Here is a 27,637-nt window from a genome sequence, read left to right as displayed (position 1 = left end):
ATCACTTTTTTTCTTGGGATCATCAAAATCCCTATATTAGAGGTCCTATGGATGCCAAAAATCAAAACTAGAAAAAAAAATCACACCCAGTGTGAAGTGGGCGGTGTGGTCACAGTGGTCATCACAGTGATGGAAGTTCACTTAAAGAAAAGTAATATTGTGGACCAACCATTGTACACCCCTAACTTAAAAAAAACCATAAATGTGTTTTTTGACTGGAGAATCCAGTCTAACACGCAGAAAACGGCGAAATGGCCAAAAGGGGGAGTTAACCTCTGAAGCTATTTAAAGAGAGGCGGGGCGTCGGTGAAAAAGGGGCGGGGTTGGGTAAGTCTGGTTGGTCTGTTGGAAAAAGGGGGCGGGTTTGCTAAAAAAGGGTTCTGAAACGCGTCATAATTAAATGTCCGTCCACCGATTGGTTGTGATATTGCCCTGACAACCAACAACAACCAATCAAACACATGACTGTCCCTTCGGGCTATGGAATCTATCCTCCTGTTATTCTCCTGGATGAGGTTCCACACAGCGTTCCACCACATGCCGCCTCCCTCGTGGCGCGCGAGTGTATGTGTGTGTGTGTGTGTGTGTGTGTGTGTGTGTGTGTGTGTGTGTGTGTGTGTGTGTGTGTGTGTGTGTGTGTGTGTGTGTGTGTGCGCAGCGTGCGTTATTGTGTTTGCCAGAGATATTTTCGTATTTTGGTTTGTCTGACAATGGATATACTACTGATCTTAAGACAATCGTCATTGATGAACTTCAACCTGGTGTTTGCACTTTCTCCATTTACGGCCCTACATCTACATAAACGTTCAGATTTCAAATATAAAGTACTTACCTTGTGGCCACGGACGTTATAATGATGTACGGTTCCTCAACAGTATCCGTTTATTCCGTGTTGTTCAATAAAAAGCATTTTAATCCGATCGAGGGCCATTTCCTCATACAGTTACAATGTATCAGAGTGCAATACACCTCCCAACCGCTAGGGTCGCTTAGTTGAAAGCATGGAGAAAATTCGGAGAAAGAGGTCATTGATCGAATTAGAATGCTTTTCATTGAACAACACGGAAGACACGGGTACTTCTGACGGCCCGTATATAAATGTAACATCCATGGCCATGGGGTACGCACTTTATATTTGAAACCTGAACGTTTATGTAGATGTACGGGTTGTAATGGAGAAAGTGCAAAAAACAGTTCGGCCATGATGCTGGTGGTGACGATGCGATCGTGTTTCCACCCACAGTGATGTTGCTTTGACAAGGTGTCATCTGAACTACTACAGTCCTAGCCTAATGTTAACCTTGCTATTTATAGTGTTATGTGCACACTACAGTAGGCCTATGTTCATTATGTGAAGGCCTGTAGTGTTATGTGGCAGTAGGCCTACCTTTTTTTATTTGACAACTTCAGCACTACTTTGTAGATTTCGATTATTATTACAAAACTTACATTAACCACTTCACCCCTATAAACATTTCGTCCATTCTAAAATAGCCGATGTACAAGCTCACAGATCTTGTACATCTGCTATTTTCAAAAGATGTCACACATTTGACAACTTGTGCAATGGGATATTCTGCATAATGAGTAGCCTATTTTCTAGTTTTGGTACTTTAAAGGGGAAATCCACCCATTTTCAATATTTAACTATGTCATTAATATAGCATAAAGGAGTTGTGTGGAAATAAGAAAAAATTAAAAAAAAAATTAACATTGCAAAAAAAATTAACATTGCAAAAAAATTAACATTGCAAATTACACTGTGATGACTCATCATGGTGTAATTTGCAATGTTAATTTTTTTGCAATGTTAAATTTTTTTGCAATGTTAATTTTTTTTTAATTTTTTTCTTATTTCCACACAACTCCTTTATGCTATATTAATGACATAGTTAAATATTGAAAATGGGTGGATTTCCCCTTTAAGTACATTTAGATACCAATGTTTTTGTACTTTTACTCAAGCACATTTTTAATGCCGGACATTTACTTATAACATAGTCATTTTACATTTTCTACATTGCAGTATTGATACTTTTACTAAAGTAAAAAATTTGCATTATTTTTCCACTGACTGTATGTCCAACCACGAGGTTAGTGCCAGGGACCACCATAACATTTGTGGTCTAAAATTTTTTGCAAAAACATTGCATGTTTTTCACATTTTGTCAAAAGTTTTTGAAAATAGCAGATCTACAAGCCCACAACGCGTCACACACTCTCTCACTGGATATGTTATCCAATGTATTCATTCAGATCCAAACTATGGTAAGTACGTAGCTAAGCTACTGAAATGCTATATTTCACCATAGCAGATCCAAACTATGCCATCAAAATAAAGTATAAAACGTAAAAATGCAATATTTCACAATAGTAGATCCAAACTATGCTAAGTAGGTAGCTAAGCTACCGATCGTCCATACTGCCAGTAAGTACATGTTGACCATAAATAAATAAACTTCCCTCTATTGCCTATATGACGAAAATGTGCTAATATATATATATATGGCTAAATCACCTGTTGTCGTGGTAGATTTGTGTTACTTGAATGCTGTGATTGGTAAGCTAGGAAGACATAGTCTACTATGTGGTCATTAGCCTAAATGACTATCTAGGCCAGTGATTCTGGCTCTTTAATTTTAAGGACCCCCGTTTCATATGTACCAGGGCACAGGCCCCAAATTTTTCAGCCAAGGACCCCTTAGCTGACAGAGAGATGAAGCAGGGGTACTGATACAAGACCACCAACAGGAGACTCAACCTTTACAGACATATATACATATTATTTTACAAAGATTTCGTAGATCCATTTGGTAGATTAGCATTAGCATATGGAATGTGGCCAATCAAAACTGTCATTTATTATGAATAGCCTCATTTACATCGATCAAAACATATGACAATGTCATCTAATGACACTGCTGTGCAATTGATTCTGACGATGGGAAATGACTCAAATCAAGACGCATAGTACCCCCAAAGCTGAGCCACGCACTCTTATTAAAAAGTATTGGTATCAGAATGTACTTAAAGTACCAAAAGTAAAAGTACTAAAATGTTTGAAAATAGCAGATCAACAAGCTCACAACGCGTCGCTTGTAGATCGGCTATTTTCAAATAGCCTATGTATAAAATAGGGCTAAAGTGGTTAATGTATGTTTCATAATATCATCATTTATATCTGAAAAGTAACTAGTAACTAGAGTAACTAGTAACTAGAGAGAGAGAGAGAGTGAGGACACACAACTTTGCGTGCAGCTCATTCACACCTCGCGGTTAATTCGCTCATGCGTTAATGTGTCAATAACGCGCTAACTTTGACAGCACTACTTCTGTGTCTTTCCTCCAGGATCCTTCTCAGATCATGAACACAGAAGCCACGTCCTAGCTCTCCAGTCACAATGACATCTATTGTATGTCATACGTCCTTGTTTTTAAGTGCATAGTCCTATTTATAGGGCTATGCACATGTGTCATGTTTCACTAGCCAATCACAGTCCTGAATAGACTGTGATTGGCCAATCACGGTGCAGGGTTAGGGGGGTACACTGGTGGCCAATCACAGCGCAGGGTTGGGGGGGTGCAAATGTCCAAACCTCACATATAGGGGCGGTTTCACCGCCCAAAAATAAGCAGTCGCGCGTGGACCCCTCCTAGGGCTTCTACTAAGGTGTGTTATAAATGTTTTTTGCTTCAATGTACAATAATTCTGGCTATTAACACTTAACCCCTGCTCATTATGCTAGGTGGGATGGCTCAGGGTAAAGGACAGATTACAGCAACTTGCAATGGGCCCGGTTTTCAAAACAATAGATATTCACAAAATGTCCAAATGTGGACATGTCTGACGTCACAGTACTGATGTCACAGTGATAGACTGGCCTAGAATATCTTTTAGCCAATTAGAAGTGCAGGAATTAACGTCATTGCAAACACGTCACAATGTGTTGTGTTCTAAGCTTATAGGTCTGCTATGGAAAGCCAAACCGGTTTTATTTTGCCACATGTCCCCCCGCCGACCAAGCATCACGGGTGCATTAGGTTAACTTTTTACACTATCCGAGTCAAAACAGGGTTTTCTTACTGTGAAGTGCCCTTGTCTTAAGGCTATGAGAAAACCACATTCACAACACAGCAGATCAGCCCAATCGTCTAAATACACGTCTACAAAGTCCTATTGTACAGTCCTTGTCGTGTAGATCTGCGAGTACAGAGGACGGGGTTATAAATTAACCCAACATGGCGGAAGCACGCCAGGCGGTGGCTTTCCAGTTCACCGTCTCCGGCGATGGCATCGACCTACAGATGAGCCACGAGGCCCTGCGTCAGATCTACCTCTCGGGTCTCCACTCGTGGAAGAAGAGGTTTGTTCGCTTCAAGAATGGGGTGATGACTGGTGTGTACCCGGGCAGCCCTGCCGGCTTGGTGGCGGTGGTCGCGTGCTACATGTCCTACAACAAATACAAGCGTCTGGATCCCTCTCTGGGGCTGTGCGCCAAGCTGGACCGACACCTGCCCATCGAGCGCTACATGTCTACGGACACCCAGAGCGCAGTGGGCGGGGTGCTGGTGGGCGCCGGCCTGTGGGTCACCGTAATCTTTGTCGCGAGGAACGCCCTGAAGTGCCTGCTCTCGTGGCACGGCTGGATCGACGCCCCGCACGGCTCCATGCCCTGGTCCACTCGACTCTGGATGCTCCTGGTGAAGCTGCTCTCCGGCAGAACGACCATGCTGTACAGCTTCCAGACCTCCCTGCCTCGACTCCCGGTCCCCTCCGTCGAGGACACCTGCAGGAGGTACCTGGAGTCGGTCCGCCCTCTGATGGACGATGACCAGTACGCTCGGATGGAGGGCCTGGCCGGGGACTTTGAGACGAACCTGGGACCCAGGCTGCAGTGGTACCTCAAGCTCAAGTCCTGGTGGGCCTCCAACTACGTCAGCGATTGGTGGGAGGAGTACGTGTACCTGCGCGGCCGCGGGCCCATCATGGTCAACAGCAACTATTACGCCATGGACTTTCTGTACGCCTTCCCCACGTCCATCCAGGCTGCCCGAGCAGGCAATGCCATCCACGCCATCATGCTCTACAGGAGGATGCTGGACAGAGCCCAGATCAAGCCTCTCATGGTCCAAAACACCATCCCCATGTGCTCGTCCCAATACGAGCGCATGTTCAACACCAGCCGTGTCCCGGGCGTGGACACGGACACCATTCAGCACGTGAACGAGAGCAAGCACATCGTCGTGTACCACATGGGCCGTTACTTCAAGGTATCCATGTTCTATGACGGGCGGCTGCTTTTTCCGCGGGAGATCGAGCAGCAGATGGCGAGGATACTGGCAGACAAATCCGACCCCCAGGATGGCGAGGAGGCTCTGGCCGCGCTCACCGCAGGGCACAGAACCCCATGGGCCAAGGCTCGTGACTCCTACTTCAGCTGCGGTAAGAACAAGCAGTCTCTGGATGCCGTCGAGAAGGCGGCTTTCTTTGTGACCCTCGACGACACCGAGCAGCGATTTGAGGCGGGAAACCCTGTTAAGTCTCTGGACAGCTTTGCCAAGTCTCTCCTGCACGGAAAGTGCTACGACAGATGGTTCGACAAGTCCTTCAACCTCATCGTCTTCAAGAACGGCACCATGGGGCTGAATGCGGAGCACGCCTGGGCCGACGCGCCAATCGTCGGACACCTCTGGGAGCACGTGCTTTCCTTGGACCCCACCATACTGGGATATACTGAGGAGGAGGGCCACTGCCGCGGGGACACCCACCCCAACCTGCCTGGTCCTCTGCGGCTCCAGTGGGACATCCCTGCCGAGTGCCAGGAGGTGATCCACAGCTCTCTGACTGTGGCCAGGAATCTGGCAGACGATGTGGACTCTCACATCTTCCCCTTTAACAACTTCGGCAAGGGCCTGATCAAGAAGTGCCGCACCAGCCCCGACGCCTTCATCCAGATCGCCCTGCAGCTCGCCCACCACAGGGACAAGGGCAAGTTCTGCCTGACCTACGAGTCGTCCATGACCCGCCTCTTCCGGGAGGGCCGCACGGAGACGGTGCGCTCCTGCACCATGGAGACGTGCGCCTTCGTCCGCGCCATGACCCGGGACGAGACGAGGGAAGGGCGCCTGAAGCTGCTGAAGGAAGCAGCGGAGAAGCACCAGAGCATGTACCGCCTGGCGATGACGGGGAGGGGCATCGACCGCCACCTCTTCTGCCTCTACGTGGTCTCCAAGTACCTGGGGGAGGACTCTCCCTTCCTGAAGGAGGTCCTGTCTGAGCCCTGGAGGCTGTCCACCAGCCAGACTCCTCTACAGCGGGACACGCTGCTGAACTTGGCCAAGCAGCCCGAGTACGTGTCCTCAGGGGGCGGCTTTGGTCCGGTGGCCGACGACGGCTATGGCGTGTCCTACATCATTGTTGGCGAGAACCTCATCAACTTCCATATCTCCAGCAAGTACTCGAGCCCAGAGACGGACTCCCATCGCTTTGGTGCAAACATCAGACAGTCCATGCTGGACATTCTGGATCTCTTCCAGCTCGACGACAAAGACGTAAAGTGATTGAGCTGCCATGAAAGATCAAAGAAATAAAAACTATCTGGCATTGCAATACTAGCTGACGGTTACAAGTTGTACAGCTGTAATGCACTGCTGAATTATTCATGTTTCGATATGAGGACCGAACCTTTTCACAATAGGTAGGCTATAGGCATACATCGTTTATTGTCTCTGCCAGGCCGAAGGCATTTTGGAGAGTATGTTTTACCCTCCGTCCGTCTGTGAACACCTAACATTGGTCAAGCTTCACGTGACATCACAATATGTAATATAAATAGGTAAGACAGAATTAATCAGGAACAGTACTTTCTTTTACCACCTCGCCTGGCGGAGACCTGTGCTCCGAGGAGCACATTTTCTAGTTTATTCTGATTTGCTTTTTTTTTATTAAATGTTGAGACATTTATGTTTGAAGGAGTGATAATACACACATCACATTAAAGCACTTTATATAAATGAAATGACTTCATAATAGAATGTGACTGATTGTACTAAATATGAACATTTAGCCAGTAATATAGAACAAGACCAGGAGACCTGGTTCTGCCAGACCCAGACTTCACATGACGTGTCAGCCTGTGTCTATGCCCATGTATGGACGAAAGGGGGACAGACTTTTATGGCTGGGGCCTAAGGACAAAGTGACCAAAACCATTTTTTTGCCCATTTATGGAGAAAACAGGTACAAAACATGCCCATGTATGGACGAAAGGGGGACAGACTTTTATGGCTGGGGCCTAAGGACAAAGTGACCAAAACATGTATGGAGAAAACAGGTACAAAGCCTCATGTAAGCCAGACCCCCTGGGTCCGGCAAAAATATAGAAAACAATTGTATCAAGATGCATTGTAGAGTTCGATTCAGCTGTTCTGTAACTCCACTTTTTTTCCTGAAAAATGAACATTTTATATATATATATATATATATATATATATATATATATATATATATAGTTACAGACCCATAAGGGTCCATTTGGTTCCATTTGTACACTCTCAGGGTTACAGACCTGTAAGGGTCCATTTGGGTCGATTTGGTTGCAGACCCATCCATTTGGTTCCATTTGTACACTCTCAAGAGTTACAGACCCGGATCCATTTGGACCCCTGGTGGGCCCCGGGCCCGATGTTGAGAACCAAACTCGCCACCTGATTGGCCAACTTTCGCTGTCAATCACAGAACGATGAGCGAGGAGGGGACCTGTACAACCAGTCTGATACTGTTGTACTGGGAGCTGACCAGTGCGACCAGTCTAATACTGTTGTACTGGGAGCTGACCACAGTCTGATAGACAGGCCGGACAGCCCCCCAAAAGAGAACATGTCCGGGTAAAAGAGGACGTATGGCCACCCTACATGAATGATGTAATTCAGAGTCCGACATGTTATATACAGTAGCAGCAGTGCCGTGCGGGACTGCTGCGGGGGGTGGGGGGTCTGGGGACTCTACGAGGGACGGGTCAGGATTCAATTCATAAATGTAAGTTTGCTCATCCTGGTGCTTCGTTCACCATTTCAGGAATAAATGGCTTTGCCAATGTTAACTATAACTATAACTATAACTATAACTATAACTATAACTATAACTATAACTATAACTATAACTATAGTTCACCATTGTATTTCTTTTTTTTATAGTTGGTGTGAACTCTTCCGTCCACTCCACACTGCAGGGTGCAGACAGGTGCAATTTTCAGTGTGCATCTAAACTAAATCACATCAGACAATGTTCCACATGTCTTCATTGTGTTTTGGTGGCTTGGGTCAAAGAAAAACTGCATCATTTGGTCAAGTTACATTTTAATGTTATGAACAAGAGGTCATTTACGTAACACACTGTATCTCATATTCTGTGTTATGTTTCACACCATGCACTGTGAGCTTTATTTTCCCAGCATACAAAGTATTATACTAAACACTCAATTAAGACAAATTATGTTGAGCAAAGCATAGGCCATACATGGGCAACTGGCGGCCCAGGGGCCACATACGACCCCCACCTTGACTTAATGCGGCCCGCAGGTTAATATCGGAATACTGATATATTATTGATGTCAGCTGTTCCAATTCCAAACATGCAAACATGACGTGCTTTAATTACTTCAGTCTATATTAGTTGCTTAATGACTAGTATTATAATTCTATTGTCTTTTTTATGTCCAATGTATTTGTATTTTAGTTCATAAAGTTAACATAAGTATAACTAAATGCATTTGAAATTAAATTAAAAAAATTACTTTTCAGGATTCCAATAAAAAAATATCACAAAAAAAAATCTGAATTCCAATTCATAAATAGCTAAAATAGCAGATCTACAAACACAAAATGTGTCGCACTCCGACGCGTTTTGAGCTTGTAGATCGGCCATTTTTGCTACTTTTGTGTGACGGAGATAAGAGGTTTCTGCCCGACAGTATATGCAATGTGGCCCTCTGGAGTGAGTGTGGAAATATAGTGGCCCTCTCCATCATCAAAGTTGCATCACCCCTGGCATAGGCCTAATGAAGTCTAAAATAAAACAGGAAAAACTGTTATTCAGAAAGATAATGCCACCATTGGCAGATCTGGCTCCAGATGCCTTTGCACTCACACAGGTTTGCCACTAGAGGGCAGCAGATGAATGTATGTTGACATTATGTACTGTATCATGATCATCCAATGGATTTAATTACAGATGCATTACTACACGCTGTACTAGCTGCTTAACTAATGTTTACAACCATCATGTTTTCTGCCATGTATGTGTATGGAATGTCTAGATTAAGGGTTTAAAATAGTAGGCCTAGTGAGTTCATAACATAACACAGAAATATGTTATAAAACATCTATAAAATGTTCAGAAACCCAGGTGTGTAGCTCCCCTCAAAGCAATCAAAAACAAACCACCAGTAGTGTAAAGTAACTAAAGTAACTAAGTACATTATACTTAAGTACAATTTTGAGGTGTTTTTGCTTTACTGGAGTATTTCCAATTTTCTGTACTTTTACTTCTACTCCACTACATCTCAGAGGCAAATATTGTGCTTTTACTCCACTACAATTATTTGAAAACTTTAGTTAGGGACCAGTCGAAATTTACATAAGGGGGGGCATGGAGGAAATGTATGTGCCCTGATCTAAAATGCCATGACCCTCCCTTTGACAAAAAAAAAATCAATGACCCTCCCCAAGTGATTACAAAAAAAAGAGTAACCCTCCCCGCCTAGAAGTGTCACGATATATTGTGTCACGATATAGCCTATCGTGGTATTAAAATGTGATGATAGGTATTGTCATGATGTCATACTGTATCGTAATTTTTTTTTTATTGTTTTTTTAATAAAAAAAAAAACACTTTCTTTTTTTTTGCCGGTGAAAGTTAGGAGTTTTTACTGTATGATATGAAATGTAAAGCTTATCATAATCATAGTAATTATTAATCATGTCCTCCATCATATTCAAGGTATTTTGGAGAGAAATGAAACAGACTCCAGTCAGTCACTTTCAGTTTAAAGCACTGCAGAGGGGAGGTGTTGTGTGTCAGCTGATGCTCGTTGACGCTCGTTAATGTGACATGCATCTGCACTCTCAAATAGGCCTACATCTAATCTAAGATTGTATTATACTGTATCTGGTATTATAGATTTTTTTTAGCTGTTGGAAATAACTAGGCTGCACTTGGTTGGTAAAGTCCAGATGACAAAAATATGAGGTTTGTGGAATTTATAGTTATGCAGTCTTATATTATATTATATTTGTTATATTAGTGTCTATCTGTCCTCTGAAACAATGGGTTTATAGTTAGTGAGAACTTCACTTCTCCATTAAGCTTGCACAAATGTATTTATTTGTGTGTACAAAGCACTTTGTAATTGTTTCTAACTTGCTTTAAAACGTTATTTATAAGATGATGGCCAATGTTGATGATACATGAGAAAAGAACATTAATAATATATCATATCGATATCATGCCCAACATCATGTATCGTATTGTGAAATTCTTGACACCCCTAACCCTCCCCATCAACTACAACATGACATTTAAAACTGATATGTCCAATGTTTTGCTTTCCACATTGATTAGAACATTGCTGTAGTGTAGTCAGTCTTGCTAAATGCACAGTGTATCTGTAGTAGTGGTAGCAGCATGGATAGTGTTCTCATCTTACATGTGGGAAACCCATTGAATCCTGGTCAGATTGAAGAAAGTTGAATATTTGGTAACCAGTAGTTTAAAACTTTTGTCACTCTGCCCTTTTAATTATCAACTACAGTGACTACAACTACACTGTTGCCTACATAAAACAAATTAAGCTATCAATTAAGCTATCAATTATGGCCTGATGGTTTTACTTGTGGAGCTAGGCATCTATACACAACTGTCCATATAGATCCACATTAATCACATGCACAGAATTACTTCAAATGATTATGAATATCCAGTTATAGTAGGCCTATTTATAATGCATCTCTCCAATAACGCCTGTTGAAGTTTTGCTTAATTGTTCAACCACCATCGTTAAGACGCTGAATAGATTTGACTGGGTCGTTCACACTCGCTGTGCGTTGATGGCTTGTTAACGACCGTCATTGATTCTAAATAGACAAGGTGTTACTTGATTTGAATTATTTGTATCCTTTGAAATGGAGAGGGGTCATTGACCACTGTTCTCCTGTACTAAAAAGGTATATAAAAAACGGACTATTTTATCAATTCAAAATTGCATGACCCTCCCTTGGATTCAAAGTAAAATTAGCTGACCCTCCCTTGGACCAAAATTAGAAAGGCATGACCCTCCCCTATTTTCCTCCATGCCCCCCCTTATGTAAATTTCGACTGGTCCCTTACTAGTTACTTTGTAGATTTAGAATAATTACAAAACATACATGAACCACTTCAGCCCTATAATACATTACGGCCATTTGAAAATAGCCGATCTACAAGCTCACAATGCGTCACGATGAGCTTGTTGATCTGCTATTAAAAGATTTTATACATTTGAAAACTTGTGAAATGGGACATTCTGCATAATGAGTACTTTCTACTTTTGGTACTTTTACTCAAGTAAATTTTGAATTCCGGACTTTTACTTGTAACAGAGTATTTCTATATTGCAGTATTGATACTTTTACTTAAGGAAAATGTTTAAACTTTTTCCACCACTGCAAACCACTACAAGACAATAAGAACTTCTACAATCAAGCTGACAAAGACAATTGAAGTAGATTTCAGAGTGTACACGACACCAGAGCATGAATGTTATGATGTTGTACTTGCTATACGCATCATCAGTCAGGGGGCAGAGTTTGAAGTGAGCTGAAGTATAGGTTATAAAGGGATCCCATTTATTGGAGGAAAAAAAATGCAGATTTGCCCTTTACAGAATATGTTATCTTTTCCAACTTAATATAAGACATAACATCCCTGAGCCACATGGAGTAGAACCAGTGGCGGAAAGTAACTAAGTAGATTTAGGGGAGAGTGGGGTCCAACGACGCACCCTTTTCTATTTCCCTCCCTGCACAGAGATTACTTAATTTCATGTAACCATACTTTTTTGTGAACAAGAGACACTTGTCCTCTCCCATTACCCGCAGTCCGTTTTAATTTTAGTGAAACGAGTCGAACGCAATCGGTAAGTAAAGTGACGTTGCGCTACTCTCCGCACACGGCCGCCAGTCGGGACGAACGGTGCATACAAGGGGGTCGGACGGCGCGGTCGGATGAAATGTCCTATAACAAGTACAAACGTTACATTTCTGGCATCTAACTCTCATTGATGCTTCAGTAGAACCCTACGAGCAAATGACCATGCTGATAGTCAAATAAATGTATCATGTTAATGTCCCCTCTGTCTGTTTCCTCAACTTTGTGTTTTACACATGCACCGTTCGTCCCTCCCTGTCCGTAATGCATCGAGTGGCTTAATGCGCCGTTCGTCCCTCCCTGCCCTCCCCGGATGTTTTGCTAGCTAGCACAAAAGCTAATGAATATTTTTCAATGGAACCTTCACTGAGAGTTAGCCCACAGATTAGCCTAACAGACAAAATCCATTTACAATCGGCACCAAATCAATCTGGGAACCCATCGCCAACTGAAAATGAAAAACAGCGCCCTCTGCTGTTTGTTCTATGTCTGTTGGCTCTGGGAGGAAGTCGACGTAACACCAGAGCGCAAGGAAACCGGTGTTTGTGTTATGCCTTCAGCGCATCACTTCCGGTTGGTGCGACTATGTTTTCATTCCCACTAACAATATTTCTACACGGAACACTAACACCACTTCTCCCAGAGAACATGGATCGTTTTGGTTATAAGCCCACTTGTTTCTATGATGAAAGAGTAAGTTAAAATGTGAATATCTTTCCGTGGTTTTGTCTGCTCCGCGGACGCTATTGTTAAATTAGTTTCGGTTTGTTTCGAGGGGGGAAGGATAGACGGACACGTGAATCCCGCCCACTACATTTGATTGGGTAAAGCGCGGCCCGCTTCCTGATCTGAAGGCACGCCCATGCGCACTTGTTATGACGAACCTCCCCGACAGATTCCAACGCAGTGCAGAATCTGTTCTTGAGAGATTAGCACCAAATAAACACAGCAGTACAAATGGAAAACACTCAAATAGGGTATTTTTTACTACAGTGTGGAAATACACAAAAGTGGCTTCAACTCTGCCAACAAAATCGTGTCTGATGTTTTCGACCGAAGACGAAGAGGGTGACGTCGCCGGATGTGACGAATTTTAAGTGTAGCATGAAAAAAGGTCCGTGTTGCAACCGTCCCTGCGCGTCGTTCGTCCCGGTTCTACCTACTTAAGTACTGTACTTAATTAAGTACAGTTTTGAGTTATTTGCACTTTACTTGAGAATTTCCAATTTCCAATACTTTTACTTTCAAACGATTTTTATACACTTGAAAACTTGAAATGGGACACATAATTAGTACTTTTACTTTTGGTACTTAAAGTACATTTTGATGCCAATACTTTTGTACTTTTACTCAAGTAAATTTTGAATTCCGAACTTTTACTTGTAACAGAGTATTTCTATATTGCAGTATTGATACTTTTACTTTAGTAAAAAGTGTGAGTACTTTTTCCACCACTGAGTAGAACACAACGTCTCGCCAAGAGGGATGTGAAAGCTAATATGTCTTATTGTGTGGAGTTGATCCGAGTACAACAACCACCTGTGACCCAAAAATATCGCTATTAGGGGTTTTGTCTGTATTTCAAAACCCAAAACCTTGGACAGGATATTGAAATTGTCACTCCAAAATGTATTAAGTTTGGAGCAGAAATAAAACATAATAACTCAATGTTACATGGTGAGGAGAGTCATCTTTCACATTGATCAATGGATGGGAACATTTTGGATAGTCTAGTTTTGGAAAAGTTAACTCTGCGTGATACCATACATGGGCAACTGGCGGCCCGGGGGCCACATGCGCCCCCCACCTTCACTTAATGCGGCCCGCAGGTTAATATCGGAATACTGATATATTATTGATTTCAGCTGTTAAAGGTAGGGTAAGTGATATTTTTTGGTTAAAACAAAAAGTATTTTGTTAAAAGGATAAAATACTATATTCTGATAGTAATCATTGCTATAGAGTGTTTTTTCAGTAACAGATGTCTCCCCGTCTCTCCAGCTCTTTAATAAACAGAAAATACATTTTTCGGTAGGTGTCAAAATCTCAGCCAATCAGGAGAAAGTACCCATTTTTAAGCTTAATTTGTATAGTGTTCCAGTTCAAATTTTGCATGCTCATTTCTTAGTGTCTTCACTTCCAATTTCACTTGTTTAATCTGTATCCTGATTGAGTTCTCTGTCCTGGTTGGATAAAATAGGAAATGAAACTGAAACTGAAACGAAAATGCATTTTCTGTTTTATAAAGAGCTGGAGAGACAAGGAGACTCCTAATACTGAACAAACACTCTATAGCAATGAGTACTATCAGAATATAGAGCTATTTAACAATTATTTTAACCAACGCAAATCACTTACCCTACCTTTAAGTATATATTAGTAGCTTAATGACTAGTATTAAAATTCTATTGTCTTTTTTTATATCCAATGTATTTGTATTTAAGTTCAAAAAGTTAACATAAGTATAAGTAAATGCATTTGAAATTAAATCAAAATGTTACTTTCAGGATTCCAATAAAAAAATAGCAAAAACAGTAGATCTACAAGCTCAAAACACGTCATAAGTTCTAGCCTTGCGCAAGGTGTACTTTATCGTAATTCAGTGTACTGCTGTAGATCTTATATTATTTTACAATTATCGCCAATGTTTGACCAGTTTTATTGTATGGTTTGTTGATTATTATTATTTTTTTAATCTTGAAAAGAAATCTTGAAAATCCTTAAATTGTCACTTTACTGTCATCTGGGGACCCCCCAAAAACATCATGTGGGGACCCCCCTGGGGGTCCCGACCCACAGGTTGAGTACCACAGGCCTAAAAGAAGTGGTCCGCTAAAGATGCATTAGGTGTCTCTTCGGGATCCAAACATACAAAAAGGATATTATGAATTAATGAATGATGATTATGAATCGGACTCGAGACTACCTCCCCAGGTGGTTTCGGGTACGGTACGGTGATGCGTTATGGGGAACGGTACGCTACATTCACACTACCACAACATCTGCCATGTGCGCACGGGTGCACACCCGGGACCATAGTCTGAATCCGCCCTAAGACTGTGGTTGTACTGGTCAGCTCCCATTGTTGTACTGGTGTTTAATGTGTGTTGAGTGTATCTGTCTCAAGTGTGAAGCAGAGTGTAGAAAAGAGCGTAACGACACGCTTTGATCTTGCCGCAAAGCGGGCTTCTATGGGCTATAGTTCCAAACATTGGAACTATTTCATTGAGATAGACAGAGCACTTCCGCATTCCATTCTTACAATGGGAGTCAGTTGACGCTAGTGTCGGAACTCTCTTTATGGCTCTGGTGTGAAGCAGGCAGTGTTGCCAGATGTTGCGAGAGAAATAAGCAAACAGGTCTATGAAAACAAAGGCCAAAAGAAGCGACTAGACTGCGGCTATTTGAAAAAAGACAATCTTGTCTGAGGACAAATACATGAAACCTTGACATGAAAATGTTTGAGGACCACTGGTTTAAACAGCATTTAGGAAACAAGCCCAACATAAGCACACTTTAGAAACAAGCCCAAAAAAACGCAACCCGCAACTATCAATATTTACAAGCAACTTTACAGAAAAAACAAGCCGACGGTCACTTATAATAACATGTATAATAACATGACAACACTGGTCTTTGTTGAAAGGGCTCCAGGGTCCACTTGAAAACGGAGATGAGAATATCAGTGTGTGATTCAAACAATGCATGAACATGAGAATGCAGGCGTACTGGCTGAACCTGAAGAACATGTGTCACACACACAGCATTTACACACTCACTATTTTGTTTGGTTTGGTCTGGGTGATGACTATTGAAGTAGGTAAAGTTAAGCAGTCATTTACAGCAGTGGTGTAAAAAGTACTCACCACTTTTACTTAAGTAAAAGTAGCAATACCACAATATAAAAATACTGTGTTACAAGTAAAAGGCCTTATGTTACTTGAGTGAAAGTACAAAAATAGACTTGAAGTATCAAAAGTAAAAGTACTAAAATGTTTGAAAATTGCCTATGTATAAAATAGGGCTGGTTAATGTATGTTTTAAGATGTAATAATTTATATCTGCAAAGTAGCTAGTAACTAAAGTTTTAAAATAATTGTAGTGGAGTAAAAGTACAATATTTGCCTGTGAGATGTAGTGGAGTAGAAGTAAAAGTATTGGAAATTGGAAATAGTAAAGTAAGGTACATATACCTCAAAATTGTACTTGAGTACAGTACTTAAGTAAATGTACTTAGTTACTTTCCACCACTGATTTACAGTAGACATATATCTGGGCAGAGATGTGTAAGAGTTATGTGTGTGTGTGTGTGTGTGTGTGTGTGTGTGTGTGTGTGTGTGTGTGTGTGTGTGTGTGTGTGTGTGTGTGTGTGTGTGTCTGTGTGTGTGTGTGTGTGCGCGCGTGCATGTGTGCGTGAGAGAGTACAGATGCACAAACAAACATTGTGTTTTCATTAACATAGCTTTACTTCCTACAAAATAATGAAGACAGATACATTTGTGAAAAAATATAACAATAACTACAATGTACTGTAGAAAGGTCTCCGTCGTGCTGTGGCTTCCATCGACTTCATCTTGCCGCTTCAGAAATGCCACACAGTTTTCTGCAAAGTGAGGAAACAAAAGCATTGTTTGTCGTCTTTTATTGATTTAAACGGAAAGAGGTCAGTCCCTCCCTGTTGGATTGTGTCTTTATTCATGAATTACAAAGTCATTTCTAGACCTGACCTGACTCCTGACATTTATAAGAAGGTTGACCCTGGTATCACCCAGCCTACAAGCATCTCATCGAGCCCCCCCCCCCCCCCCGCCGTTCAGTAAGTGTTAAATAGCTCTATATTGTGACAGTAATCATTGCTATAGAGTGTTTGTTCAGTAACAGTGTTAAATAGCTCTATATTGTGATAGTAATCATTACTATAGAGTGTTTGTTCAGTAACAGTATTAAATAGCTCTATATTGTGATAGTAATCATTACTATAGAGTTATTGTTCAGTAACAGGAGTCTTTTATCCAAATCACACAGGATGAAGGATAAACAAATGCAATTGGAACCAAGTGATGACACAAAGAAGTGAGCAATTGGAACTGGAACATAAATGGGATAAATGGGTACCATCTCCTGATTATCTGAAATGTGCAACCCACTTGAAAATGCAGTTTCTGTTAACTAAAGATCTGGAGAGACAGGGAGGCCCCTGTTACTGAACAAACACTCTATAACAATGAATACTATCACAATATAGTGCTTTAACCTTTAAACAAAAAAACTTTGTCATACGTCATGGATATGTCAGAGACACAATCATCAGTAGATCCTGAGATCCACATGATTCCATCTTTGAGTCGGAACAAGACCTCAAACTAACATACTGTATGTAGGTCTCATTTAGACATAAAGCTACTGAACAATATCAGCAGTGGTTCTCAACCTGTGGGTCGGGACCCACAGTGGGGTCCACACATGATATGTTTGGGGGTCCCCAGATGACAGTGAAGTGACAAATTGTCAAATGATATAAGAAAGAGGAAAACATTGTGAAAATAGCCGATCTACAAGCTCACAACGCCTCGCAACGCGAGGCTTTGTGAGCTTGTAGATCGGCTATTTTCACAATATGTATCTGTGGAACAGAGTCAAACAGAATTGAATGCCTCAACTCCTACAATTCCAAGTTCTTGTCAGGGTGGGGGTCCGCAGTTCAAATATGATTATTTTGGGGGGTCCCCAGTTAATGCCAGAGTTATTTCAGATTTTTTAGCTGTTTTATGCCAGAGATTTTTCATTGAGAAAAAAAAAGTACTCAGGAGCCGAGATACAGAATTTTTAAGTTTTAAGTTAACAAGGAAGTGGATGGGAGTTTAAATCTTCAAAAAATCATATCTCCTTGGTCTTTGGGTCAAATAAAAAAAATGTAAAAAAAAAAAAAAACGCATATATGCGTTCTTGGCACTCAAGTGATGGATTCAAAATAACGCAAAGAACGCATATATGCGTTCTTGGCACTCAATGTGTTTTAAAATATGATTATTTTGGAGGGGTCCCCTTCAAATTATGATTATTTTTGGGGGTTGTGGCCTGAAAAGGTTGAGAACCAGAGCTTTATACAGTATGTTGGTCCCCATTCTAAGCCCCAGCCCAATTCTAAACGTCATATAAGTGTGCGTGTGCGTGTGCGTGTGCGTGCGTGCGTGCGTGCGCGCGCGCGTGCGTGCGTGCGTGCGTGCGCGCGCGCGTGTGTGCGTGCGCGTTCATGTCTTACCGTGCCTCCGCGTTGGTCTTGTCTACCAAAGCACAGATAGCGTTGTCTCTGTCCAGGATGTTCTGTTTTAGGGCCTGGATCTGCTCCTGAGCTTTCTTCTTCTCCCCCTCAAAGTCAGCTGCATGGGGACACAAAACACACACACATTTGTCTTTATTTACAATTTATCACGCTAGTAAAATGTTTTTTTTTTTTTTTTTTACATTCCTATGTACAGCATCTGTACTAGGGCTGTCAAAGTTAATTTGATTAATCGCAATTAATTGCATATTTATTTATTTCAGCCATTCGGCGTATTCGTAGTTTAGGACAGTTCTCCATGTCAGTGAGCATGCTCCTTATGTTTTACTGTGTGTTGTGGATTTCCATGGTCATTGTAGATGTTACAGTACCATTACTGTTGTTACCCTACATGTTCAGCTGCTTTCCATAGGGAGCTAAATGCTACTAGTAGATTGGAATGTAACAGGGAGGCTACAATATCCTGTGCTCAATGTTTGTTTTATTTTGTAGAATCATGTATATCGAGGTCCATCAATTTGTGTTAAAAAAATTGATCTTTTAGAGAACCTTTATAAGCATAAAGGTGGACACTATAGTATTTATATTACTAAGTAAATTTAGCTTTAACCTTTATTTTACCAGGAAGTCCCTTTGAGATCAGAAATTACAAGAGAGACCTCACAAACAAATAGCAACGCATTAAAATGCAACGTATCATCACCTTCTGAACCCTTTTAGTCCGGGAACGCATCTGCGTGTCATTTTTAGATTTCTTTGGCTATTCAAAAATAGCAGATCTACAAGCTCATAGCACGGCACTCAGTGCCGGGCACTGAGTGCCGCGCTATGAGCTTGTAGATCTGCTATTTTTTTTAAATCTTTGAATATATATATATTTTTTAAGCTAAAATTTTAAACTCTGTTACAACTTCTGGGGGTTCCCTGGAACAGAATATTTTGAAATGGGGGTCAGCGGCCAAATACATATCATTTTGGGGGATCCTTGACATGAAAAGGTTTGAGAACCACTGATATTATAGCAAAATAAGTTTTTTCAAAAAACTGTTAGGATTTAGAATACATTTGTAGAATCCCCAGAAGCAAAGATTTGAATTAAAAATGTTTGCTTTAAAAAATATATATATATTCAAAGATTTGCACAAAATGTCCATGATTAAAACAAAACAAAAAGCAGATCTACAAGCTCACAGTGTGGCACTCGGTGCCATGCTATGAGCTTGTAGATCTGCTATTTTTTAATAGCCAAAGAAATCTAAAATGACAGAGATGCGTTCCCGGCTTGAATGGGTTAAAATAATGGCATATGTAATTTTTTGGGGGAAAATGATATTTCTGCCTAAATCAGGTCTTCATGACACTGGTCACCTCGCCTATATCCTTATTGTAAAGGATCATGCTGTACCAACCCCAGTAGTATAGTGGCCTATCTCAAGAGTGTGAAATAGGCCATTTTATGTTGTCTAAGTCAAGACAATGGGACTTAGGCAAAACAAAATGGCTTAAGTCTGGAGTAAGTTACTTACAGTACTCCATTAATAATTTGGCTTAAGTCAGGTTTACAATTGCCTAAATTAAAAAACAAATTGGCCTCAGTCATTTAATGCTCTATGTTATCCCATTAAGACTGAGAACACATCTGTGTCATTTTAAGATTTCTTTGGCTATTCAAAAATCATGAAAGATTGCGCAAATCTTTGAGTATATATATATATATATATATATATATATATATATATATATATATATATATATATATATATATATATATATTTTTTTTTTTTTTTTTTGTATATATTCAAAGATTTGCACACATCTTCACGATTTCTCAAAAATAGCAGATCTACAAGCTCATATAGCGTGGCACTCGGTGCCACGCTATGAGCTTGTATATCTGCTATTTTTGAATAGCCAAAGAAATCTTAAAATAACACAGATGCGTTCCCGGTCTTAATGGGTTCAATAACTGACAGACAGCATTATTTGTATGCCAATAGTCATGTATTGTAATAAACATTTTGGGTGAAATGATTAAGACATATCATATAGTTTGCTTTGGTTCAGTTGTTTCTGTTTTCTGAAAAAAAAAAAAAAAAATGTCATATGCCATTATTTTAGCAAGGTGACGATATGCAACATTATATAAACCATGCAAGAGGCACCTCTAACACTCCACGTGATTTTGAATCCCTTCCCCTATTGCAGGGCTTCTCAAAGTGGGTACCCTAGGGTGCTGTGACACAGGTCCAGGGTGCCACAGAATACTGTAATATTTTGGGGGAATTTATCAATATCACTTCCGTTTTTAACCGCTTAGACCCTCTACACTTGCACTGTACTTGGCGTGTTCTTTTTCAATCTACACCAAATCTCTTTTCTCAAAATTAGCAGATCTACAAGCTGACGCTATATTTACAGAGGAGAAAAAAACGGGGTCTGTGTCCCCTCTTATCAAGGGGATTTATCTATCTCCACTTGTAGTTTTCTGACATATCCTTTTCCAGTGATTCACATCCTTTAAAGACGGGGTGCCGTGATTTTCAGTGATCCCCCCCCCCCCTAAAACATAATCATCAGGTATTATGGTTATACTAGGAGGAAGATTTTTTTCAAAAAAGTGTACAGAAATCGTTAAAATTATGTTTTTATGTGGACACGCCTCCAGTTCATTAAGTATACCTGGTTCTCACCTTAGCACCTCCTCCACCACCTTAGCACCACCCACCTGTCCTAGTCCCTCCTCCTCCTCATGCCCACACCTGTTGTGTTATGATAATGAGGGGGAGGGTATATTTTTACTATGACACTAAAGCGCTGTTTCTCTATTGGCACGTTTGACCCTCAAGGTTTCAGCCTCCTGGTATAAACTCAAAATAGTCAGAGAATACATAAAACACCATAAAAACACCACCGGGCTTAATGAAGTTCTATCAACCTCATAGACACATGAAAAACAGAAAAAGTGCAAAACCATGGCACCACCTCTTTAATGATTAAAGGATGTGAATCACTGGAAAACTCCATCCATTGACCCAAACCAAATCTGTGTAACCACTTTATCCATATTTTATACTTTGGCTATACAAAAATAGCAGATATACAAGCTCATAGTGAGGCACAGAGTGCCGCACTATGAGCGTGTAGATCAGATTTTTGTTTTGTTTTAAATTGTGAAAATTTGTGCAACTCTTTGAATATATATTTTTTAAAGCAAACATTTGTAACTCAAATCTTTGCTTCTGGGGGGGTCCATGGAACAACATATTTTGAGATTGGGGTCCGTGGCTAAATACATATCATTTTGGGTGGTCCTTTGCACAAATGTTCACGATTTTTCAAAAGTAGCAGATATACAAGCTCATAGCGCGGCACTCGGTTCCGCACTATGAGCTTGTATATCTGCTATTTTTGAATAGCCAAAAAAATTCTTTCCCAGTCCGGGAATTCCACATTATGGTGGCGGAGTAGTAGGACGAATATTTTCCCATGATTGTTCTAAATTCGGGGGGTACCAGATCGTAGGCGCTCCCTCTGGTGTTGTGGCTGTGGGTGTCACTCACTCTGGAGAAGTAGTTACAGGTATTGAGGGCACTGTCCCTCTGAGTATCTTAGATACCAATGCCATTGATATTTGCTTAACTCAGGATAAGAGTGTCTGCTAAATGCCACAATTGTTGACGTTACTGTTTGAACAAAGTGACAGTTTCAAGGGCTCTTGCGTGTGTGCGTGCGACCGTGCGTGCGTCTGTGCGTGTGTGTGTCTTACATTTGATTTTATTGAGCTTCTCTGCCGTCTCTGCCTTCTTCTTGTCAGCCTCTGCCTGTGGAGGAGAACAGGTCAAAGTTCAATCAAACATATCTGTGATGCCAGGAGCTACTGCTCTCCATACAGCAGTGAGTACTTAATGTACCTATGCACATTAACATTTTCTTATTTTCTTAAGTATTGTACTTAAGTACAATTTTGAGATATTTGTACTTGAGTATTTCCAATTTCCAATACTTTTACTTCTACTCCACTACATCTCAGAGGCAAATATTGTACTTTTACTCCACTACAATTATATGAAAACTTTAGTTACTAGTTCATTTTCAAGATATAAATTATGATATTATAAAACATACATTAACCACTTTAGTCCTATTTTATACCTCAGCTATTTGAAAATAGACGATCTACAAGCTCACAACGCGTCACGACGCGTTGTGAGCTTGTAGATCTGCTATTTTAAAACATTTGAGTACTTTTACTTTTGGTACTTTACGTATATTTTGATGCCAATACTTTTGTACTTTTACTCAACTAAATTTTGAATTCTGGACTTATACTTGTAACAGAGTATGTATATATTGCAGTATTGGTACTTTTACAACATTTTTAAAACATTTGAGTACTTTTTCCACCACTGGTGATATGCAATAATTGTGAGAGGCCTATATACCTTCTGGTTGTTACAGGTCTGGATGTTGGTTGCCAGGTTGGCCTTCTCCTTCTCCAGGTTCTCTTTCTGCCTGAGCAGCTCGTCTCTCTTGTTGTTCAGGGGGGTCAGTGTGTTCCTCAGCTCCTGGATCTGACCCTTAATGACCACGATGGCCCCTTCCTTGCCCTTCACCCCCACCACGTCCTGCATGGGACCCAATACGGTTGTTTAATAGAGCTTTTGAATGTTTTTTTCCTCTGGTTAGTTTTTGAAACCAATCGACCCATTAAAACAGGGAAAGCATCTGTGGAACCACTTTGACCATTATGTTATACTTTGGCTGTTCAGAAATAGCAGATATACAAGCTCATAGCGCGTCACTTCGTGAGCTTGTAGATCTGCTACTTTTTTTTTTTTTTTTTAATGTGTGCAAATCTTTGAATATTATAAGCGAACATTTTTAACTCATATCTTTGCTTCTGGGGGGTCCCTGGAACAAAATATTTTGAGATGGGGGTCTGCTCCCAATTACGTATCATTTTGGGTGGTCCTTGACACGAAAAAGTTTGAGAACCACTGAAATACGATTTTCAGAAAACTGTTAGGATTTAGAAGACATTTGTAGAATCGGCCTCAGGTCTCAATGGGTTAAAGCAGCACTATGTAACTATTTAACAACTATATAGCATATTATGTCCTACAAAATCATAAAGTTAAATGTTTAAGCAATAACAATCATCATTCCATAAATGTATAGACTCAGGGGGGTCCCTGCTATAGGGGCTTGACTGTATTACTACTGTATGTCTAGGGGAGACAATGAGTTTCATCCTGGCATTTGCCAAGGCACCGAGGCAGAACTGCCTGTCAGACATGCTTGCAGAGACTCTTGGGTAATGAAGTCAAATAATTTGGCTGCCATGTTATTTGTGTCCAAAGTGGTCCCTGATGATACCCCAAACTACGTAGTGCTGCTTTAAGACCTGAGGCAGATTCTATACAAAATGCCCTCTAAATCAGTAGTTCTCACACTTTCAAGCTTTTTCGAACAGAAATTAAAAAAAATAGCGGATTTACAAGCTCGCAGCACGGCACAAATTGATGCGCTGTGAGCTTGTAGATCTGCTGTTTTTGAATAGCCACCTTAAAAAATCTAAAATGACAGAGATGTGCTTTCCTAGTTTTAATGGGTTTTAAACTGCGTTTGCTTCAATTCTGGTCCACACAATGTTACACCAAAAATCATCAATACCAGGAGCAATAAAAAGTATATTTACAGAAAACAGTGTGATGCACCGCGTTGTAGTTTGTAGATCTGCTATGTTTTACTATAAAAACGGATAAAAACCACTGCTAGATGGTTTCACTATAGTTTTGTTTTTTTGTTTTTGTTTATTAGGATCCCCATTAGCTTTTGCCATGACAAAAGCTAGTCTTCCTGGGGTCCGACACAGACAAACATTTTAACATTTTAGTGTTTGATGACTGTGACTGAGGAACAATACTGAAATATAAATATGACGTTTGCCACAAGCAAGGGGAGGGCAAACTTAATGTTTATGAACACGTCTTAAAACTAAAGCACAGCTACAAATATTGGGAAAATATTATTTCATGTATATGCCACAATTGAAAAAGACCTCAACTAAGGACATTTCTCATTGATAGTTAGTTTTAGTAAGTCTTCGAAAGTAAACACACAGTACAGTTACGAAAATAATTTATGAATTTTCCTTCAAGTTGTATTTAACCACTTAAACCCCAAGTATTCGTATTCTGGGGGGACAACTCTCGCAGAAAATAGCCGATCCACAAAAGCTCTCATATTTAATGCAGAGCTAAAACAGAAAATACACTAGCACAGAGTCCTGACGGACTCCGGTCGACCATATACAATAAGTGGTTAACCCATTAAAACTGGGAAAGCATCATGTGTCATTTTTAGACTTTTGGTTTTAGACAGTGGTTCTCAAAAATAGCAGATCTACAAGCTTCGTGCCACACTGCAAGCTTGTACATCTGCTATTTTTGAACATTTTTGATAAATCTTGAAAATGTCTGAATATATATATATATATATATATATATATATATATATATATATATATATATATATATATATATATATATATATATTTTAAACAAATCTTCTCTTCTGGGGGTCCCTGGCACAAAACATTTTCAGATGGGGGTCAAATACATATCATTTTGGGGGTCCTTGGCACCAAAACGTTTGAGAACTACGGATTTAGAAGCCTTTTTTTTTTCTCGAATCGGCCTCAGGTCTTAACCCTCTAAGACCGGGAAAGAATTTGTGTCATTTTTAGATTTCTTAGGCTGTTCAAAAATAGCAGATATACAAGCTCATAGCGCAGCACCGAGTGTCACGCTATGAGCTTGTAGATCTACTATTTTTTAAAAAGAAATCGTGAAAATGTGTGCAATTCTTTGAATATATATACATTTTTAACTCAAATCTTTGCTTCTGGGGGTCCCTGGAACAAAATATTTTCCGCGGACAAATACATATATTTTTGGGGTGGTCCCTGACATGAAAAAGAGAACCACTGATTATAGCAACATACGTTTAAAAAAAACTGTTAGGATTTAGAAGACATTTGTAGAATACCCCCAGAAGCAAAGATTTGAGTTACAAATGTTCACTTTAAAAAAAACATACATTAAAAGATTTGCACACATTTTCAAAAAATTTCAAAAAATAGCAGATCCACAAGTGCCGCGCCACGAGCTTGTAGATCTGCTATTTTTGAATAGCCCAAAAAAAGCTAAAAAGAATGACACACAGACGCGTTCCCGGTCTTAATGGGGGTTAAAGTCATTAAGTATATACATAAAACATCCTTGCCTGTGCAATGCGCTGCTTCAGCTCCCGTAGGTTGACCTCCCGCTTGACTGCCTCGAAGATCATCACCGCCATCACCGTGCCCGCCAGGAAGGCCACGACCGCCGCCAGCTTCACCATGTCTGTCCGCTAAGGAAGCGAGGAAGCAAGGAAGGAAGGGAAGAAGGGAAGGAGAGAGGAGATAAAGTGAAGAGGTTGAGGTTGGCTTCGGATCTGACGTTTGGAGCTCCTCACGAAGATGGCTGCTTGCTGTTCTCTGTCACTTGTGTCACATTTCTGTGGTGGCTCAGGGTGTCCCGGTTGTTGAGCGAGGGCGTGTGTGTGTGTGAGTGTGTGTGTGTGTGTGTGTGTGTGTGTGTGTGTGTGTGTGTGTGTGTGTGTTTAAGCACCTGAGCTGCTATTCTAGTCAGGTGACAGGTTCCACCTGTTCAGCCGGGCGGGGACTGTCATTATTCCTGCTACCTGTTCTCTCTCTGTCACACCCCCCCTCTCTCTCTCTCTGTCACACCCCCCCTCTCTCTCTATCACCTCCCCCACCTCCCCTCTCTCTGCCACACCCCACACCCCACTCTCTGTCACCTCCCCTCTCTCTCTCTCTCTCTCTCTCTCTCTCTCTCTCTCTCACACACACACACACACACAATATAAACAGCATGAAAATCCTGTTTGTCCAGTGGTTCATTTGCTTTGCTTAATGACACACACACACACACACACACACACACACACACACACACACACACACACACACACACACACACACACACACACACACACACACACACACACACACACACACACACACACACACACACACACACACACACACACACTGTAGGAGGTCAGTGTAAACCAGGAAACACTAGTCAATACTGCTGCTGTCTGCTGTGTCATTTATGAGATGATGATGCATGTGGGCGTGGCTGAATACCTGTGTGTTCCTGATAGATTGTCGAACCTGATCTCTAATCCCTAGACCTAACTTCTAAATGACTTCTAGACCTAACTTCTAAATGTCTATTTCTACTAATCCCAACCTGAGTATTTTTATAATTGTAAATGTGAGGCCAATGAAAATGGTCCTCGGAATGTCTATTTCTCAAATTCTAGTACTGTGTACTTGAGGGGACATTTGGCCCTAACAAGTATTAATACAATCACACAGACACACACACACACACACACACACACACACACACACACACACACACACACACACACGGAAAAGAGAAAAGCAAAGCGATTCTGACGTAGAATTATTTGCTCTATACTGACTCACACGAGAAAAGGACGATGGCAATAAATCGGTGGATTTCAAAGTAATAGTGTAGACACATGATAATTGCACAACCCAATCTAGGCCATAGGCCTACTGTTGATCTTATAAAAGAATGACATCCCTCAATGTGCGTTTGGAATAACTAGGATATATACATTGGACCAAGGGGTTTTCTTGGATGGCATGTTATTTGATCCAAATAAAGCCTTTTTGTAAAATGAATTAATTCATTAATCGATCAATCCCAAACGTTTTGGCTCCAGACCCAAAAAGGGAAATTTGATGTCTCCCCAGGACCCAAGCTAGTGAAAATAGCAGTGTTGCATCGCGACGCGTCATGAGCTTGTTGATCTGCTATTTTGACTATAGGCTACTTCTTAAACATTTATTTTCTAATTCAGGGAATTTCTTTCTTTCTTTCTTTTTTATTTATTCATGAAAGTCTTTTGAAAAATCATTGAATTTGCTTTTAATTCATGAAAAGTTTTGCTTTGTTTAGATTTTTTGGTGGAAAATGTTTTGAAATAATAATTAAAAAAAAATGTAGGAAACAAAAAAGAAAGGGATATTTACTCGTGACCCATACAAATGTGTCCCCGAACCCACC

At 40.7% G+C, this 27,637-nt stretch overlaps 2 protein-coding genes and 1 long non-coding RNA gene across 3 annotated transcripts in view; 1 reads left to right on the top strand and 2 right to left on the bottom strand.

Annotated features, from left to right (window-relative positions):
• LOC308084818 overlaps positions 1–27,637 on the bottom strand; it is a 244,260-nt gene that overhangs the window by 206,676 nt on the left and 9,947 nt on the right. The window lies entirely within an intron of this gene.
• LOC308083897 (carnitine O-palmitoyltransferase 1, liver isoform-like) lies at positions 4,240–6,561 on the top strand (the record flags this gene model as incomplete). The annotated part of the gene is made up of 1 exon (XM_080426311.1): positions 4,240–6,561. The coding sequence occupies one exon, from the start codon at positions 4,240–4,242 to the stop codon at positions 6,559–6,561; it is 2,322 nt and encodes a 773-aa protein (XP_080282437.1).
• Positions 16,627–26,080, bottom strand: LOC308084753 (uncharacterized protein). The gene is made up of 5 exons (XM_080427610.1): positions 25,755–26,080; positions 22,910–23,092; positions 22,234–22,288; positions 18,447–18,564; positions 16,627–16,787 (listed from the first exon to the last, which is right to left on the bottom strand). Exons 1-5 carry the CDS (start codon positions 25,869–25,871, stop codon positions 16,754–16,756), a joined length of 507 nt encoding a protein of 168 aa, XP_080283736.1. The 5' UTR covers positions 25,872–26,080; the 3' UTR covers positions 16,627–16,753.

The sequence above is a fragment of the Gymnoscopelus braueri genome (genome assembly GCF_963280865.1).
Source record: "Gymnoscopelus braueri genome assembly, chromosome: 4".
NCBI lineage: Eukaryota > Metazoa > Chordata > Actinopteri > Myctophiformes > Myctophidae > Gymnoscopelus > Gymnoscopelus braueri.
Note: the sequence above shows the minus strand (reverse complement) of the source record. Positions and strands in the feature narration are given on the sequence as shown.